This window comes from Meriones unguiculatus, chromosome 14 (assembly GCF_030254825.1).
Source record: "Meriones unguiculatus strain TT.TT164.6M chromosome 14, Bangor_MerUng_6.1, whole genome shotgun sequence".
NCBI classification, from domain to species: domain Eukaryota; kingdom Metazoa; phylum Chordata; class Mammalia; order Rodentia; family Muridae; genus Meriones; species Meriones unguiculatus.
This window is the reverse complement of record NC_083361.1, coordinates 89,727,491-89,743,959: the sequence shown is the minus strand read 5'-3', so window position 1 is coordinate 89,743,959 and position 16,469 is coordinate 89,727,491. Positions and strand designations below refer to the sequence as shown.

The 16,469-nt window shown below is 47.2% G+C and overlaps 2 protein-coding genes across 2 annotated transcripts in view; both read left to right on the top strand.

Annotated features, from left to right (window-relative positions):
* The first annotated feature begins 9,537 nt into the window (after positions 1 to 9,537).
* Positions 9,538 to 10,232, top strand: LOC132647000 (uncharacterized). Its single transcript, XM_060366234.1, has 2 exons — positions 9,538 to 9,800; positions 9,863 to 10,232. The coding sequence occupies exons 1-2, from the start codon at positions 9,538 to 9,540 to the stop codon at positions 10,230 to 10,232; spliced, it is 633 nt and encodes a 210-aa protein (XP_060222217.1).
* The window catches only part of Dchs1 (dachsous cadherin-related 1), a 32,796-nt gene continuing 26,148 nt past the window's right edge, over positions 9,822 to 16,469 (top strand). Inside the window, exon 1 of the mRNA XM_021655080.2 lies at positions 9,822 to 10,087. The gene's annotated coding sequence lies outside the window, so the exon portion shown is untranslated. The remainder of the gene's footprint in view (positions 10,088 to 16,469) is intronic.

Genomic DNA, 16,469 nt, shown 5'->3' with positions numbered 1-16,469 from the left:
TCTGGCACTTACTCAGACAACTAGAATAGCACTTCCTCGAGACCCAGCTCTACCACTCCTAGGCATATATCCAAAAGAGGCTCAAGTACACAATAAGGACATTTGCTCAACCATGTTTGTAGCAGCTTTATTTGTAATAGCCAGAAGCTGGAAACAACCCAGATGCCCCTCACCTGAAGAATGGATACAGAAGTTGTGGTAAATCTACACAATGGAATATTACTCAGCAATGAAAAACAAGGAAATCATGAAATTTGCAGGTAAATGGTGGGAACTGGAAAGGATCATCCTGAGTGAGGTATCCCAGAAGCAGAAAGACACACATGGTATATACTCACTCATATAGACAAATAATATAGGATAAGCCTACTAAAATCTGTACACCTAAAGAAACTAATCTAGAGGGAGGACTCTGGCTAAAATGCTCAATCCCCATCCTGAAAGGCAAAGAGGATGGACATCAGAAGAAGAAGAAAACAGGAAACAAATTAGGAGCCTCCCCCAGAGGGCCTCTGAAAGGCTCTGCCCTGCAGACTATCAAAGCAGATGTTGAGACTTATGGCCAAACTTTGGGCAGAATGCAGGGAATCTTATGAAAGAAGTGGGAAATAGTAAGATCTGGAGAGGACAGGAGGTCCACAAGGAGAGCAACAGAACCAGAAAATTTGAACACAGGGGTCTTCCCAGAGACTCATACTCCAACCAAGTACCATGCATGGAGATAACCTAGAACCCCTGCACAGATGTAGTCCATGGCAGTTCAGTGTCCAAGTGGGTTCCATAGTAATGGGAATGGGGACCGCTTCTGACATGAACTGATTGGCCTGCTCTTTGATCACCTCCCCCTGAGCAGGGAGCAGCCTTACCAGGCCACAGAGAAAGACAGTGCAGCCACTCCTGATGAGACCTAACAGACTAGGATCAGAAGGAAGAAAAAGAAATCTTCCCCTACCAGTGGACTTGGGGAGGGGCATGGGAGGAGATGAGAGAGAGAGGGTGGGATTGGGAAGGAATGAAGATGGCTGCTATCCTGGGATACAAAGTGAATAAACTTTAATTAAAAATAAAATAAAAATTTTAAAAAATGACGGGTGTGGTCATGCACACCTTTAATCCCAGCACTCAGGGAGGCAGAGGCAGGCAGACTTCTGTGAATTCAAGGCCAGCCTGGTCTACCAAGTTCAGGACAGCCAAAGCTGCACAGAGAAATCATGTCTAGAAAAAAAAGAAAGGAAGGAAGGAAGGAAGGAAGGAAGGAAGGAAGGAAGGAAGGAAGGAGGGAGGGAAAAAAGAAAGAAAAAGATAATATATGGAAATGGAATACTTGCAAATCACATCTGTGTCAATATTTTTTTTTAATCCTTGAATTTGAACTTTAGCTCAGTTAGTCCTGGTTTTAGTCCCTAGCAGTGCAAACACTGTGGAAGTCTGTATGTAACTTTACCACTTGGGGATGGAGGTAAGAGGACCCTAAGTTGAAGTTGTCTGCCTCAACAGCAAATAATATAAATAATCCTTAAAACTCAACAATAAAAAATTTTTAAACCGGTAATAGATTTAAATAGATCAACAAACCAATTGTTAAGACTTGGTAAGAGCTGGGATCCCCACAGGTTCTCATCATGAACTAAGGGGAAAAAAAAAATCAATCCCTCCTGCTTCCAGTAGGGGGACAAGAAAAGCAAAGAATCTGAAATCCACCCAGATCTCTCTTCTCCCAAAGGTCCTGACTTCGGGGGAAACTGCTTCACCAGTGGCTGATGATTGCACTGACTCCCAGCCGTCATGGAGGAGAGAAACACCCACTTTTAGTCCTATTTAGCTTTCCTGTCTGTCTAAGCTGTGAGAGTTCTGAGTGGAGCTGAGATACAGTGGTGACAGTCATAGCCCGGAAACACAGGCTCACTAAAAGACTGACACATTATCAGACATCAGGGCACTTCCTTGCCCGTCATACATCCTCTTCTTCCTAAAAGGGCTCCTGTTTAATAACGGGAGGTTAGGATTAAAAGATCTGCAAGCCTTAGGCACCATTTAAGACGGGGTCTCTAGGAAAAACCCCTGACAACAGAGAAGGCAAAAACCAGAAAAGAAAAAAAGAAAAAAAAAATGTGTAATCTCAACATGACAGCCACGGAAAACAGAAAGCTCAGCCTATGTCCCTTCTAAATAGGCATTAAAAACCTCACATTAAAGGTGACCTTAGTTCCTTATGCCTGATACATCATGGCAGTTTTAACAAACTATTACAAGGTGTGATAAAAGATGTTTTTAAATGGTCTGAAAAAAATAACACAGAATGAAGTACAAATATGACACTGACTTTTTTAAATGATCAGACTTGGAGTTTTAAATGACTATGATTTAGGTGCTAAAGGAACAAATTTAAAAAGTAGACAGCATGGAAGAAAAATAAATGATATAAGCAGGAAAAAAGTGAAATCCGGGCTGGAGAGATGACTCAATTCATAAATTCTTACTCAGCAAGCATAAAGATGTGAGTTCAATCCCCAATACCCACATAAAAGATGGCTAGAGAGTAAAATCCATGTATCAATGGCCATTATGATATCTTAGAATGGTTGAACTAATGAATCTATAACAGAATTTATGTCACTAATTTCACCCCTTTCTCTAGTAACTCTTAGTCATATTGCTTACGAACCAACTCACTTACCAAATACGGTAAGTTTTCAGGTCTTGGCTATACATCTATTAAAATGTTTGTGTGTACATGTGTGTGCACATGTCTACGCATATGTAGCACACTGTGCGCACCTGTGTGAAGGTCAGCTGACAACCTCAGGTGTTGTTCGACTTATTTTTATGTGTGCTGATGGTATGTGCATGCAGTACCTACAGAGGACAGAAGAGGGCGTCAGACCCCCTGGAACTGGAGTTAATAAACCGTGTGGGTGCTGGGAGTTGAACTCCGCTCCTCTGGGAGATCAGCAAGTGCTCTTAATTGCTGAACCATCTCTCCAGCCCTTTATTATATTATACATATAAAGTTCAAGCCCGTCCTAAGCTGCACACCAAACAAGACCTTATCTCAAAAAAAATGTGTGTGTGTATATATATATATATATATATATATATATATACACACAAAGTAATAAAAAAACTAAATTGGAAGAACCCTCGCCCCAGTTGTTTATAAAATCCTGTACACTTGAGTCATTGCACAACAATTGTGGAGTAAAATACACAAGAAAATCCCATTCCCAAAAGTTATAATTTCAAAGTAAGGAAAAACTTAGAATACTCTGAAAGTTGGCCATCTGTGGCAAAATGACTTCAGCAAAACAGCTGCAAATAAATTAAAAACTAAAACTAAATTAAATTAAATTAAACTTCAAATGACACCAATACTGAGTGGACATCTTCAAAATTTGCTTAAATGAACCCCAACATGCAAATTGTTGCAAATTTTACACAGAATTAAGAGAAATAAAATTTTGGCAAATTGACAAAGTCGGTCATTTCTGACAACTTGGCCACTCTGTGAACTAACATTCCCAGAACTGTCCATCCTTCCTTCCCATCCCAGAGGACAGGCGGTCTCCTTGTCCACACTTAGGCCCTCCACCTGTGTTCTAGATTCCACAGCTTGCCTTCTCTGGCTTTGGCTCTGTGGGAGAGAATCGGGAGCTTCCTCCCTTTGTCCCTGGAGGCTCTACAGGGAGCCAATATCTTCAAAGCCTGGAAAACATTCTTACTCTTTGAAAGCCTGACTTAAGCGGTGCTGGGCTGCGGCCATTTTCCAGGCTGCTCACTTCCTTCCAGCCCGGGCTTCACTGAGACTCTGGCGACTTGGGACTCCTGAGATGTTTTCATGGAGAGGAAGGCACAGACCAGACAGAGCCTAAGCCCTGATGCTACCTGAGAACTAACAGATGAGGGAGGGAGGCTGTGAGGATTGCTGCAGCCCTGCCGTTCTGGGTACTTGTGCACAAGGCAGGCCTTCTGGTCATCCTTCCGCTCCCATTCCGTCATCTCTGCTCTGATTCTCCTTCTCCCTCAACTACTATCCTGACAGCTGGCCCTTCCTTTCACGGACTCACCCCACAGCATTGCCGATTGTAAAACCTCTATTTCATGGTAGCTGAGTCCTAATGGTCCATTTTTGTTATCTGACCTCCCCAACCTCCCCCCCTCAACCAGCCTCCCCATTCCCCCAGACTCCATTTTTGGTAAAAGGCCCAGTTTTGCTCAAATACCCCATTTTTGCACCTTCCTCCACACCTCTTAGGACAAGAAGGAAGGCTCTATTCTTCTCCAAGCCCAAGTAAAGGCAACTACTTCTCCATCATCTTACCTCAAGCTTTGTGAATCTGTCATCTTCTCTCACATGCCTCTCTCGTCCCCGGTTAGGTAATGATTAGCCCTCCATCCTCGTTATCAGAGACTTCAGTGGAGTGAACATGCGGTTTTTCTCCCACCAACATCAATTCCCTAGTCCTCTAGGTCTGTAAGCTCACAACTCATCCTTTTTAAAATAATAATAATAATAATAATTAATAATAATAATGTCTTGAGGCTGGAGAGATGGCTCAGCAGTTGAGAGCACTGGCTGTTCTACCAGAGGATCCAGGTTCAAATGGCAGCTCACAACTGTCTGTAACTCCAGCTCCAAGGGATTCAATACCCTTGTGCAGACATACTCACAGGAAAACCACTAATGTGTATAAAATAAAAATAAATACATCAGTATTCAAATGATAAAAAAGTCTTGTTCCTTCAAAACGTTCCTTGATATTTAGAACACATTGCCTCCCTCATGCCACATTTCCCACAAAATCCAAACAGAATAAGAATGACAGATTAAGTCCAAGGGCCTCAAATTCCTGTGCTACCTACTGCACCCAATAACCTCATGCCACATACCCTCACTTGTGCACACATCTGTACCATCCCCCATCTTTTTCTTTGGCTTTAAAGTCAATAAAAGCCAAACCTTCCTTGCATGACTCAGACTATCATTCTTCAGTCATTCTTTTTTTCCTGGGATATGGCAAATTCTACCCTAACCCAGTGACCAAGGTGATGCAGAGACAATGTGTAGATATTATATAACCCCTAGTAGGATGTAGTAAGAAGAGATCTCCATCTCTGTGGCATTCACTCCCCATAGTCTAATCCTAAGAAAAAAACCCTTTAAGTTGAGGAAAATTCTACAAAAATATCAAAGCAGTGCTCTTTGGAACTGTTAAGGACATTTAAAAGAGAAATAGAGAAAGATGGAGAAACTGTCATAGACCAGAGGAAATGAACATGATGACTATATGCAATGTGGTATTCTAAATTGAATCCTGGGATAGAAAAAAGTCATTAGTGGAAAAACTGGTGAAATCAGAACAAAGTCTGGTATTCAGTTAATGACGATGTATCAATGTTAGCCAATGTTAATTAGAGGAAGTTGGGTGAAGAGTATACAAAACTCCCCATACTATGTTTGCAACTTTTCTCTAAGTCTAAAATTACTCCAGAATAAAAAGTTTGTATAAAGAAGTCCTAGGAGAAAAATGAAGCTGACAAAGTGAAATGCAATGAAAACCAAGAACTAGACACAAAGTCTTGGTAACGTTTCATTTGGGGCTCTGGAAACTAGGCTTAGTTACCTTGTTGCCTAAGCTACTGCAAATTGGGTTTCTTGAACATGCAGTTAGCTATCTTCAAGAGAGAAGAGGGTACAGGAAGATCACTGAAGATCAAATACAAGGACTTAGACACACAAGCCTCTACCACAGAGCTACATGCTGCATCCCAAGCCCTTAGTCATTTTAGACAGAGCCTCAGCCTACGCTGACCTCAAACTAATGATCCCCCTGCCTCAGTCTCCTTCCTGAGTTCTAGGACCAGAATCTATGCTTCCCATACACGACTAAGTCTACACTCTCGTGCACAGTCACTGCTGTTTCACCTCCACGCTATCCTTAAGCTACAGTAACTTGCCATCTTTGCATCCTTGTCTTTAATCACTCGAGTCATGAGCTATCCCAGATTCCTCTCCAGGAGAGCTGTCAGATGCATCCTACTGTGATATTTTTACTCTGTTGACAATGCCTATTCCAGTAGATGTTTCTTTCCTTGGCTTCTAGTAAAATACATCAGACAGTGTTCTCTTGATGAGTTCCACTGTGTAGCTCTTCTCAATCACCTCCATGACTCTCTCTCTCTCTCTCTCTCTCTCTCTCTCTCTCTGTAACACATTCCTTAAAGGTGGCGGGACACTAACTACTGTCACTCTAAACAAGCACTTTAGTTATCATCGCTCCACTTGCCACCTATGTGGCTGTCCGTTATATGTCCTCAGCTCAGCAACTTTCTGGAACATAAAGCTTACACCATCGTTTAGGTCTCTTCTGTTAAATACTTCACATGAATCTTAAACTCACCATACCTAAAACAAGACATATCCTCTCACCACTTTCTACAAACCTGCTTCTTTGTTTGCTCAACTTCTTCCCCAAACCATGTGTAGGGGCGGGGGAGAACACCAAGTGTATGCAGGTCTTGTAGAGGCCAGGAGAAGGCGTCAGATGTACTGAAGCTGTAGCTATAGGCTCCTGTAACCACCCAGTGTGGGTGCTGGGAACTGAACTCTGGTCATCCTGAAGAGAGCAGGTGCTCTTCACACCGAGCCGCCTCCACAGGCTCTCCTCTCAGTCTTTCGGTGTTACAGTTTCTTGGGACCGATCTGTTTTTAATTTATATGCTCCCTTTGAGCAATCTTACCTCGGCTTCACTCACCTTCTGCCACATTTACCATATGAGGAAACCTAAAACAAAGGTTATCTCACATTTTCTCATGAAATTTTTTTTCTTCCTTCCTTCCTTTCTTTCTTTCTTCCTTCCTTCCTCCCTCCCTCTCTCCTACCCTCCATTTTTTCTTTCTCCTCCTCCTTCTTTTCTTCTTCTTCTCCTTCTCTCCCCACAGCTCTTCTGTGATAAGATTTCACTGTGTAGTCCAGGCTGGCCTTAAGCGATCTTCCTGCCTACTGTCCCTTTGCTGGGATTATCAATATGTGCCACCACAGATGGAAGCAAGAAAATAAATAGATACAAATTTTCCAATTAAAAAAAAACTAACCTTGCTTCCTAAAATTCCTGTCACCCACCTCCCCTGCCCTGCAACTCCCTGCCCCCCCCAAAAAAAAACCCACTAAGCTCCAGGGGCTGGAGAGATGGCTCAGCAGTTAAGAGTGCATTCTGCTCTTGCAGAATTCAGCTCCTGTCACACACTTCAATGCCTTGCAACCACTTAACTCCAGCTCCAGGGGTGTCCAATGCCTCTGGCCTTCTCAGCCACCTGCACTCGAGAACATACACACCCTCAAACACACACATGTAGTTAAAAACAACTAAAGTAAAAATCTTAAAAAAGAACAAACATAGTTACTGTAAAGATGAGGATGAAGGAAAATTCTACACCTATCCTTTAACAGACTTAAGTAGATATTTAAATTCATATATCAAATAAAATAACTTTGATTTGTAAAGGCTGCTGTTCTCCAGCTTCTTAAGGTATAAACAACTTCAATACACACAACATATTCCTCAAAAGCAGTGATTTCCTTGTCATTAGGAATCACTTTTTTGTTGCTGCTGTTGTCTTATACATCTCCCCAAAATAAAAGACCTTCTCTTTAATCTAAGTGAAGGGTTTGGGGAAGAACACAGCACAGTTTAAATCCAGAACTGATGTGGTCACTGGAAACTTCATACCGAGTCACAAGTCCTATCTGCATCACACTCAGGCAGTTGTTTTTGGCACGCACCCTGCAAGGGTAGATTCATAGAATCACTTGGCGTGCTGCATTTTGAAATCAAGCTTTAAGTTGTTAACTTTTTTTAAAGTATAACATTTATGCAGGAAGGGCAAAATTGAAGTGTTGAGCTCAGTGCGTTGTCACGGAGTGAAACAGTCATGGAACATCACTCGGGTCAAGAAAGAACATTTTGAGCATCTCAGATGCCACTCCCAAGCACGACATTATGGCTTTTTAAAGCAATCATTAAAAAGTATATTTAGAGTCATCCAACACATGTAGTTGTGAGGTCATGCCACTAGGAATAGTTATCACTCTGTATTAAATTTCTTTAGCTAGGGATTCTGTGACAAATGACCTGTACAAAGATCCAAGGTGGAATTGTTGAGGACATTTCGGGTTAATAGGTCTTATTCTGATTGCAAGAGTACCTAGGATGTGTCGGGCACTTTCAAAGTACCAGGTACACAGCGCTTTACCTATGTTAAATAATTTAATGCTTACACCCAGCTCAGAGATGAGAAAACTGAGGCAAAAGCAGATTAACCAACTCTCCCAAAGGCACACAGCTAGGAAACGGCAGAATCTGGATCCCGAGCCAGGCAGTCTGGCTCCGGAGTCCACAAGCTTAGTCACCATACCATACTGCCCCTATCCAGTGGTTTGTTGTTCAAAATAAAGTAAATGAGAGCAAACCCTGTAATATGAGAGACTTTGTAAGGACTCAAATACAAGGTTACTCCCTCTTTCCTGACAGACGATTTTGGAAAAACAAAAAAGCAAAAACCTCACCCTATATTCAAACTTATACGGTATTTGCAGATGACTCCCAAATATTTATGCCCAGCCCAGACTGCTCCTCCGAACTGCAGACCTACCTACCCAACATGCACTTCAAAGTCAGCAGCCCTAAATCCCAAGTCATCATCTTTCCAGACCAACCTCTTCCACCAACTCCTGCTCTCCACCACCAGGCAGCCCAAGCCTGAAGCTCAGATCCCATCGAGGGTCCCAGCCTCTCCTCCCACCCTTCCACCACCATACTACCTCCTTTTGCCCCAGCCGCTCTTTGTCCTCACTCCCGAGAGGTCCCCGCTTTCTCAGTGCCACTTGTACTGACAGAATGCCTTTCTTCCCTCACGGTGGACACATTCCTAAGGACAAGGCTTCAAAGCTTCCAGGTTACTTACTGTGATCCACTTGACTGACTTCACACACACAGACACGCACACACACACACACACACACACACACACACACACTTCCTCCCAAATTGGTCCCTGAAGCCCCTTGTCATTTTCCTACCCAGGTTTTGATTTTACTTTTCAGATCAACCCCTACACTCTACGGCTTAATACCTCTCAATCTCTAAATTCAAATTTGGGATGGACGAAGAAATAAGGGAATGGGGAGCCAGGGCTGACAGGGAGAAAGGATGAAGATCCAGGGTGGTAAGTGAGTAGCAGAAAAGAATGGGGATGTTAAGATGGACGGAAGGGAAGGGGAAAGGACGGGGTTTTGAAGGGAAGGGAAAGGTGTGAGACAAGGGCAGTTGCGGACAAAAGAAAGACCCAGGAAAACGGGTGGGGAGAAAAGGTGCCGAGAGGACCGACGGACGGGCGGACGGACGGAGTAAGAAGACGGGGAGGCTTTGATGCAGAAAGGCTGGAGAGGGAAAGAGCAATGAGCGGAGAGCGGGGAGAAGAGGGCGCAAAGGAGGTGTGAAGGGGCGAGCCGGGACGGGGCAGCGGGACGGGCGCGGGCCATGGCGGAGTGGGCTGGAAGACGCGAGGACCGACGCGGGCGGAGGAGGGAGAGCGGAGGGGACGGAGGGGACGGGACGGGGAGAAGGGACGGCGCGGCGCGGGGCGGGATCCGGCGCCGGGGCCTGGGGCCGGGAAGTGGAGGGCGGAGGGCGGGCGGGCGGGCGGCGCGGGGAGCGAGGCGGCGCGGTGGGGGCGGGGGCGGGGGCTCGGCGGAGGGCGGGGGCTCGGGTTACCGCGCGGAGGGAGGGAGGGAGGGAGAGAGGCAGGGGAGGGGGCTCGGGCCGCGGCGGCGCATCTCGCATCCTCCGCGGGGTGGCTGGGCAGGAGGCGGCGCCCCTGCGGCGGTGGCGGGCGGGCGGACGGACCGACCGACGGCCGGGCGAGCGAGCGCAGACGGACGGCGGCCCGCGCGGAGCGCGCCCTGAGCTCCGGCCGAACCGCAGCGGGCGATGCGCGGCCCCAGGCCCCGCGCGGGCGGGCGCTGCCCCGGGGGCTGACCGCGGCCGCCGGCGTCCCAGCACCGGGCGAGCGAGCCCGCGCCGCGCTGAGGTCAGTGTCCGGCCCGGCCGGCCGCGCCCGCGGGCTCGGCGGCCTCCCCGACAGCGGCGGCGGCGGCGGCGGAGCCGGGGGCTTTGTTCTGAGCCGAGACAATGGGGGAGGGGGGGCCGGGGCCTGCGGGAGAGGGCGAGCGTGAACGTGAGCGTGGGGGCAGGGCCGGGGGGCTTTGTGTGCGGGTGTCATCGAGTGGGAGTGAGCGGTGGTGCCCGAGGGTGAGGTGAGGGGGGGCGGGGGTGGTGGGTGAGGGCAGGGCCGTGCGTGTGCAGTGAGTCAGTGAGTGTCCCCGCAAGGTTGTGTGTGCATGTGCGTGTCACTTGGAGGGGGTGTGGGTCAGAATGTGTGTGTGTGTCAGGGGGCTAGCGGGTCCTTGTGAGGGTCTGTGTTTGTGTGCGTTTTCCCTGGCTCCGTTGGAGCCATGTGTCAGAATGTAGGGATGGGTGTGTGACAGAGACACGGAGACACAGACAAAGAAATTGAGGGAGCAGAAGTAAAGAGAAGCAGAGGAGAGAGGAGGAAGCCTGAGGTGGCAGTGTGTCACCCAAACTGGTGTTCTAAGTGTATCCCGGTGCCAGAGCCTGGGATCTTCTGTCCAGGATGCTTAGATCAGAGTCCTGGTCAGAGGACAGAGAGAGGTCACTGCAAGCCTAGGTCCCACGTGGAGGGGGTGGGGAGAGAGAACGCAAAGGCACAATGAACTCAGTGTTCATGGGCTGGGCCCACAGCCACAGGTCATAGGCCAGGAAAATATTGTCACTTATGTCAACTCTTCAAATACCCACAGGGGACACAATCATAGCCCTACTCAACCCACAGGCACCCAGTCCCAGCAACATACGATCTCAAGAGAGACCCTCACATCCACCGGACACCCCTAAGATGCACTATTGGAACCAGCTTCACCCACTGCTGATGCCTGTGGAGCCAGCATGTACCTGTGGAAGAAGTTCTTAGCACAGTGTGCATACAACAAACACGTTACAGCCACCACACCTGAGCAGTCATTGTCACAGCATTGTCGTAGCACAGGAGACAATGGTATTGCCAACACCTCTCAGACCAACACCCGTCCAGTGGAAATATTACCAGCCAGCACATCTAGGGCTTTTGTTTTTAATGTATTTCCTCCTCCTGCTCATGTGTCAGAGGTGTCCCAGAGACCTGGACCTGATGGGGGGCTGTGCTGTCACTGCCCTTCCCACACAGCCTCTCGTACAGCTTCTAGGGGACAAACGTACATCCACACTGCAGGGAGAGCTACGGTTTGGCTCCTGCTAAAGAAGCCCTCTAACTCACCCCATTACTCTACATGCCCAGACCTCCAGAACTTCTGTCCCTGGACCCCGAAAGCTCGGCTGTTTTTCCCCTGACCGTATGTGCTACCATGGTCCTCGGTATCTCTCCAAACACTAGTTGCACAGTTTTATGTCTTTAGCTCCTGGTACTTTGTTTTCTCCCAGGACAACTCTATTTGAACTGTTGATCCCGAGGCTCACACCTGCATTCCACTCTCTACATAGCCCCCATCTCTTTACAGCATCCAGATGCTTTTTCTCCTTCTTACTCTTTAACCCAGTGATTCCCGACCTTTCTGATGCGGTGACCCTTTAATACAGTTCCTTGAGCTGTTCTGACACCAACCATAAAATTATTTTCACTGCTACTTCATAGCCATGTTTTTTGCTGCTGTTATGAATCATAATGTAAATCTCTGTGTTTTTCTGTCGTCTTAGGCGATTCCTGTGAAAGGGTCGCTTGACCCCTCTGACAAGAGTAGGAGCCCACAGGTTGAGAACCACTGCTTTAGCATGACCTTTCCCCTTTGACCTCTTGTCCTATTTCTTAAACTGCTCCTACTTGACTTTTTGCTGTCTGTCTAGCTCATTTAAGAAGAACTATTCCTCCAAACACTCCTTGACATTCTGCTCTATTATCTTTGAGTGGTCCCACATGCAAATTACCAACCCTATCTGGAAAGGTTTCTAAAGGCACTGAGTGGTGCGTTTAGAAATTCTGGCCTCTGCAAACCCCCACATAGGACCTTCAATGAAGAAGTAATTTTTTCCCACACACCCAAATCATTCACCCCATTGTTTTCCATAGCCTAATTAACCCACTGGTTCATTCAGCGAGCACATACAAAAAGTCTACTCTGCCAAGCACTGTGGTAGAGTAAACAAAGTGGACATGTCCCTCACCCTCAGGGAGCTTACACGTGTGTGTGTGTGCGTGTGTGTGTGTGTGTGTGTGTGTGTGTGTGTGTGTGTGTGTGGAGGGGTTAGTGTCATAACATAGCAGTGCTCATCAAGAAGGCATATGCCAGGGTAGAAAGTCCAGAAGAGCTTTCTGGAAGAAGTGGCATCTAAATGTAAAATTGGTGAATCAGTCAGGAGTCAACCAAGGAAAGGTGAAGTGGGAATGAGACAGAATGGGTGGAGAATATTCCAAGCCAAGAAAACGACATTTAAAAGTTCATGTATCTTACGTCTGAGAAATAGAGCAACGCCAGTGAATGTGGCACTTACAGCAAGGAGTGAGGAGAGATGGGAGTGTCAGGAGGAAGCTGAGATCATTCAGGGTCTCCATGGCCACAGGAAGCTCATTTGACCCCAGAATAATGGAAAGCCATCAAATCATTTGAGGCTGTAGAGTGATACAGCCAGCTTTGTTTTAGAAACACCGCTGTAGCAGGTCTGTGGTGACTGGGGGAGGCGCCCGAGGAGAATAGCTGTGGGGGACTGCAGAAACCCAGGAAGGGAATCACTCTGGCCAGCACTGGGGGAGTGGCAGGAGACAGGAGATGCTCTCTAAACAGTGGGGTCAGCAAGCTGACAGAGTGGATATGGGTGTTGGAAGAGAGGGAGGGCTGGAGAGTGGAAATCCTGCTCACTCACTGAAAAAACTGAAGGCACCCCGTTTGAATTCCCTCACCTTTCCACCTCCCTGCATCTCATTCCCATCCTCTTGAATCCTTTATCCTTCCTCCCCTAATAATGAGTGGGTGTCTCTTCTACTCAAGACCACCCCCCCCACCACCTGCATTTAGGATACCATCCCTCACTCTTCCGTGGGGGATTTAACTTGACTGGTTCTTTTTTGTCTTTTCCATGTCTCTAATTTCACCCTTGCTCCCTGTTCTCCTGGGAAGAATTCTTTTCCGTTTCTATCCTTCTTTAGCCCTGTAACTAAAAGGCTTTCTCCATTTGCCTCACTACCCACGTTTTGTGAGAGGCTCTTCTGCATCTAAGCTGTGCTCACTTCATCGGCTCCCACTCCCCTAGGGTTACTCTTCTCCCCGAGAGAAAGTGACCTCTCTGCCAAATCAGGGGGATTTTTTTCGAAAGTCTTCAGCTGCTTGACCTCTTGGCAGGACCTGACATAGCTGAGCTTTCTCTCCTCCCTGAGCTGTTTTTTATTTTGGCTTCTGAGTCACTGCTTTTTTCTCTTAACTTGAAAGGAGAAGTGGTGTGCTTGCCCAGGCTGCTAGGTGATGAGAACACGATAGAATCACAGTTTCTACCCTCAGTGGGGGGACACTTTAGTGGAATGAGAGTCAAAAAGCAAAGACATCAGTGTGGTGGGATCTGTGCATCACTCACAGAGCTCTTCTTGGCTGGCCTGGGTCACCTTTGAGGTCTTTTGCGTGGCCCCCAAATACTGCTGTTCTGGCTTGGATCTGATTATCTCAATGATATGAGTCTCTGATGATCCATCTCATCATTTGCATGGTTTTGACTGTCATATACAGACTGACCTCTCTCCTGAGCTGTGACCTTAATGAACCTGAGACATAGTTGCTCTTAATGTATAGCTCACAGACCCTTTCCCATATACAAACTTGAGCTTATCATTCCTTTCCCAAATCACTATCTTTGCTCAAGCGAGACATCCAGGCATTGGTTGAGACCCCTCATTTCTCTATGTACTGTGAGGCCAGGAGCTGTTGATTCTGCCTCCGCTGTGGTGTCTGACATCTCATACCATTTCCTCCATCGCCTCTGTGCTTGCCCTTACCTCAGAGTCTTTTACTGGACATTCCCAGGCACCTCCTAATGGGTCTATACTTCCCTTCTTTCTTCCAATCTGTGCCTCTCATTGCAGCAAGAAAGACTTGAATAAAAATGCACATCCAGCCATTTTACTGTGTTTTAGTGTTTCTGTTTCCTTTGCAGGAAATCCCAACTTTTAAATAAGGTTTATGAATCATATCGGCTCTCCCCACAACCTCCCTAGCTCATTGCCTGTTCCACTTCTCTAGCGCCCTCACATTTTGAGCTCAAGCTATGTTGAGTTCCTTGTAGTTCCCGGCAGCCAGCGCATCCAGGCCCTTGGTCCTTTGCACACCCTGCTCTGTGACCTCAAAGGCCCTTCATTCCCTTCTCTTGGTTAAGCCCTTCTCAGGCTCAGACATGAACCAGGAACTCCTCTCATTTCTTGTTGTCACTGCCTGTCCTTATTCTGTTTCTCCAACAAAGCTAGGGGTCCTGCTGTCAAGGTCGCACATAAAGCATCTTTGTGGCCCATGGTCCCTTACGCAGCTTGACAGTGAACAAACCAATGAATACTTGCTCATGTCCCTCACTCTCTGGCTGTTGGGATGACACCTCTTCTGAGCTGCCCATACCATGGAGGCTTCACACTGGGACTAGGAACCTGTTGATTCTACTTCCTCTCTGCAGCCCCCTTACCTTGCTGGAGACACTTTCCCTACCTCTCCACAACTACCCTTTCTTACCCCAGGCTCTTCTTCCCTGGTCCCCTGCCTGCCCCTGGATTTCTCTTTCCTCTTCCTCTATTTTCTTCTTTTTTACACAGCAGATTCCTAAGAAGCATTGGGGGTTAGCAGACACGTGCCCACAGAGACCCTTCTCTGTAAGCTGTCACCTACCTATTAGTTGATTTTTCTCGTTCTGTGACAGAATGACATGAGAAAAGCAACGGTGTGAAAGGAAGGGCTCATTTTGGCTTACAGTTTGAGGGCATGGTCTGTCATGGAAGGCATGACATCAGGAACATGTGTTGGCTGATCACAGCACAGCCCCCGTCAGGAAGGAGAGGAGAGGAGAAGGGGGAGGGGGGGAGACAGAAACAGACAGATTGGTGCTTCTCTCACTTTCTTATTTTTAGTCAGTCTGGTACTCAAACCTATGGAACGATGACACCCACCTCAGTTACACCTCTTCAAAAACAGCTTTGACTATAGAGCCAGAGGTTTGCTTCCTGATTCCAAATCCAGTCAAGATTGCAATGAAGATTAACTATCACACCACCCTCAGACCACAAGGCCCCGCAGGCCTTCATCATTTCCTCCACCCTGCCAGACTCCTTCCCTAGGATGCTGCAGGTTGTTTCCACCTCCAGTGCCCGCCCTGAGCTCAACTCCTGGCATTCCAGCCCCTGCTCCTTTGCATCCTAGGTTCCCCAATTCCTGTATACCCTCCTCCTTGCCCAATTCTGGCCTGTCACTGGCAACAGAAACCATCCTGGACTCACTCCTCTCTGATGCTGGTACCTGTTGACAGAAGCCTCTCTCAGAAGTTCTGGATGCTAGAGTCTAGCTTCTCACCAGCGTTCTGTTGCCTGCCCCTTCTTTCTGTTCCATTGTCTACCTGCCCCCGTGTAACTCTCTGAGACCAGAACATTTTCAACCCCTGCCACGTGGGAGTGGCTTCTCGGTTCCCCATGCCCCTTGGTAAAATACCTTTCTCAAGGACTTGGAGCCTCTCAAGCCTGAGTGAGGACGCCCCTTTCTGCTCTCTTTGTACACTGTGAATGCTTGTTCATGTTTCTCTCCCTCCCTCCTCCTCCTACCCCCTCTTTCGTCTCTCTCTGTCTCTGCCTCTGTTCCTCTCTATCTCTGTCTGTGAGTCTGTCTGTCTCTCCTCTCTCTTTCTCTGTGTGTGTGTCTGTCTGTCGGTCTGTAGGTCTATCTTTCTCTCTCTCTCTCTCTCTCCCCTCAGTAGAAGGAGAGAGAGAACCTAGAACCTGGCTTCCAGGTCAGGAAGGAAGAAGAGGAGGAACATACTGTATCTCAGTCCTTTTAATGGGTGATTAAGCTTTTCGGAGCTTCATCTCCTCAGGTGAAAATGAGAGTAATGGCATCCACTTCAAGTTGTTTGGAAGAGTCAGAAAGAAAATTGCTAAGTTTTAACCTACTAACTTAGTTGATTGTATTTCCCTTTTGCCATGCTGGGTCTTGTAAGTTTTTCATCTAACATCTAAGTTCTCGTTGTGAGCTTCCTTCCCTTCAACCTATCTTCTGAGTTTCTGTCTCCACCTTTCCTGCCATCTCCAACTTCATTAGTCTCCTCCACAACCCGGCCTGATTGTCAGAGTCCAGCTTTGGGGGTCAGTTCACAGGTCTCCCTGCGGGGAA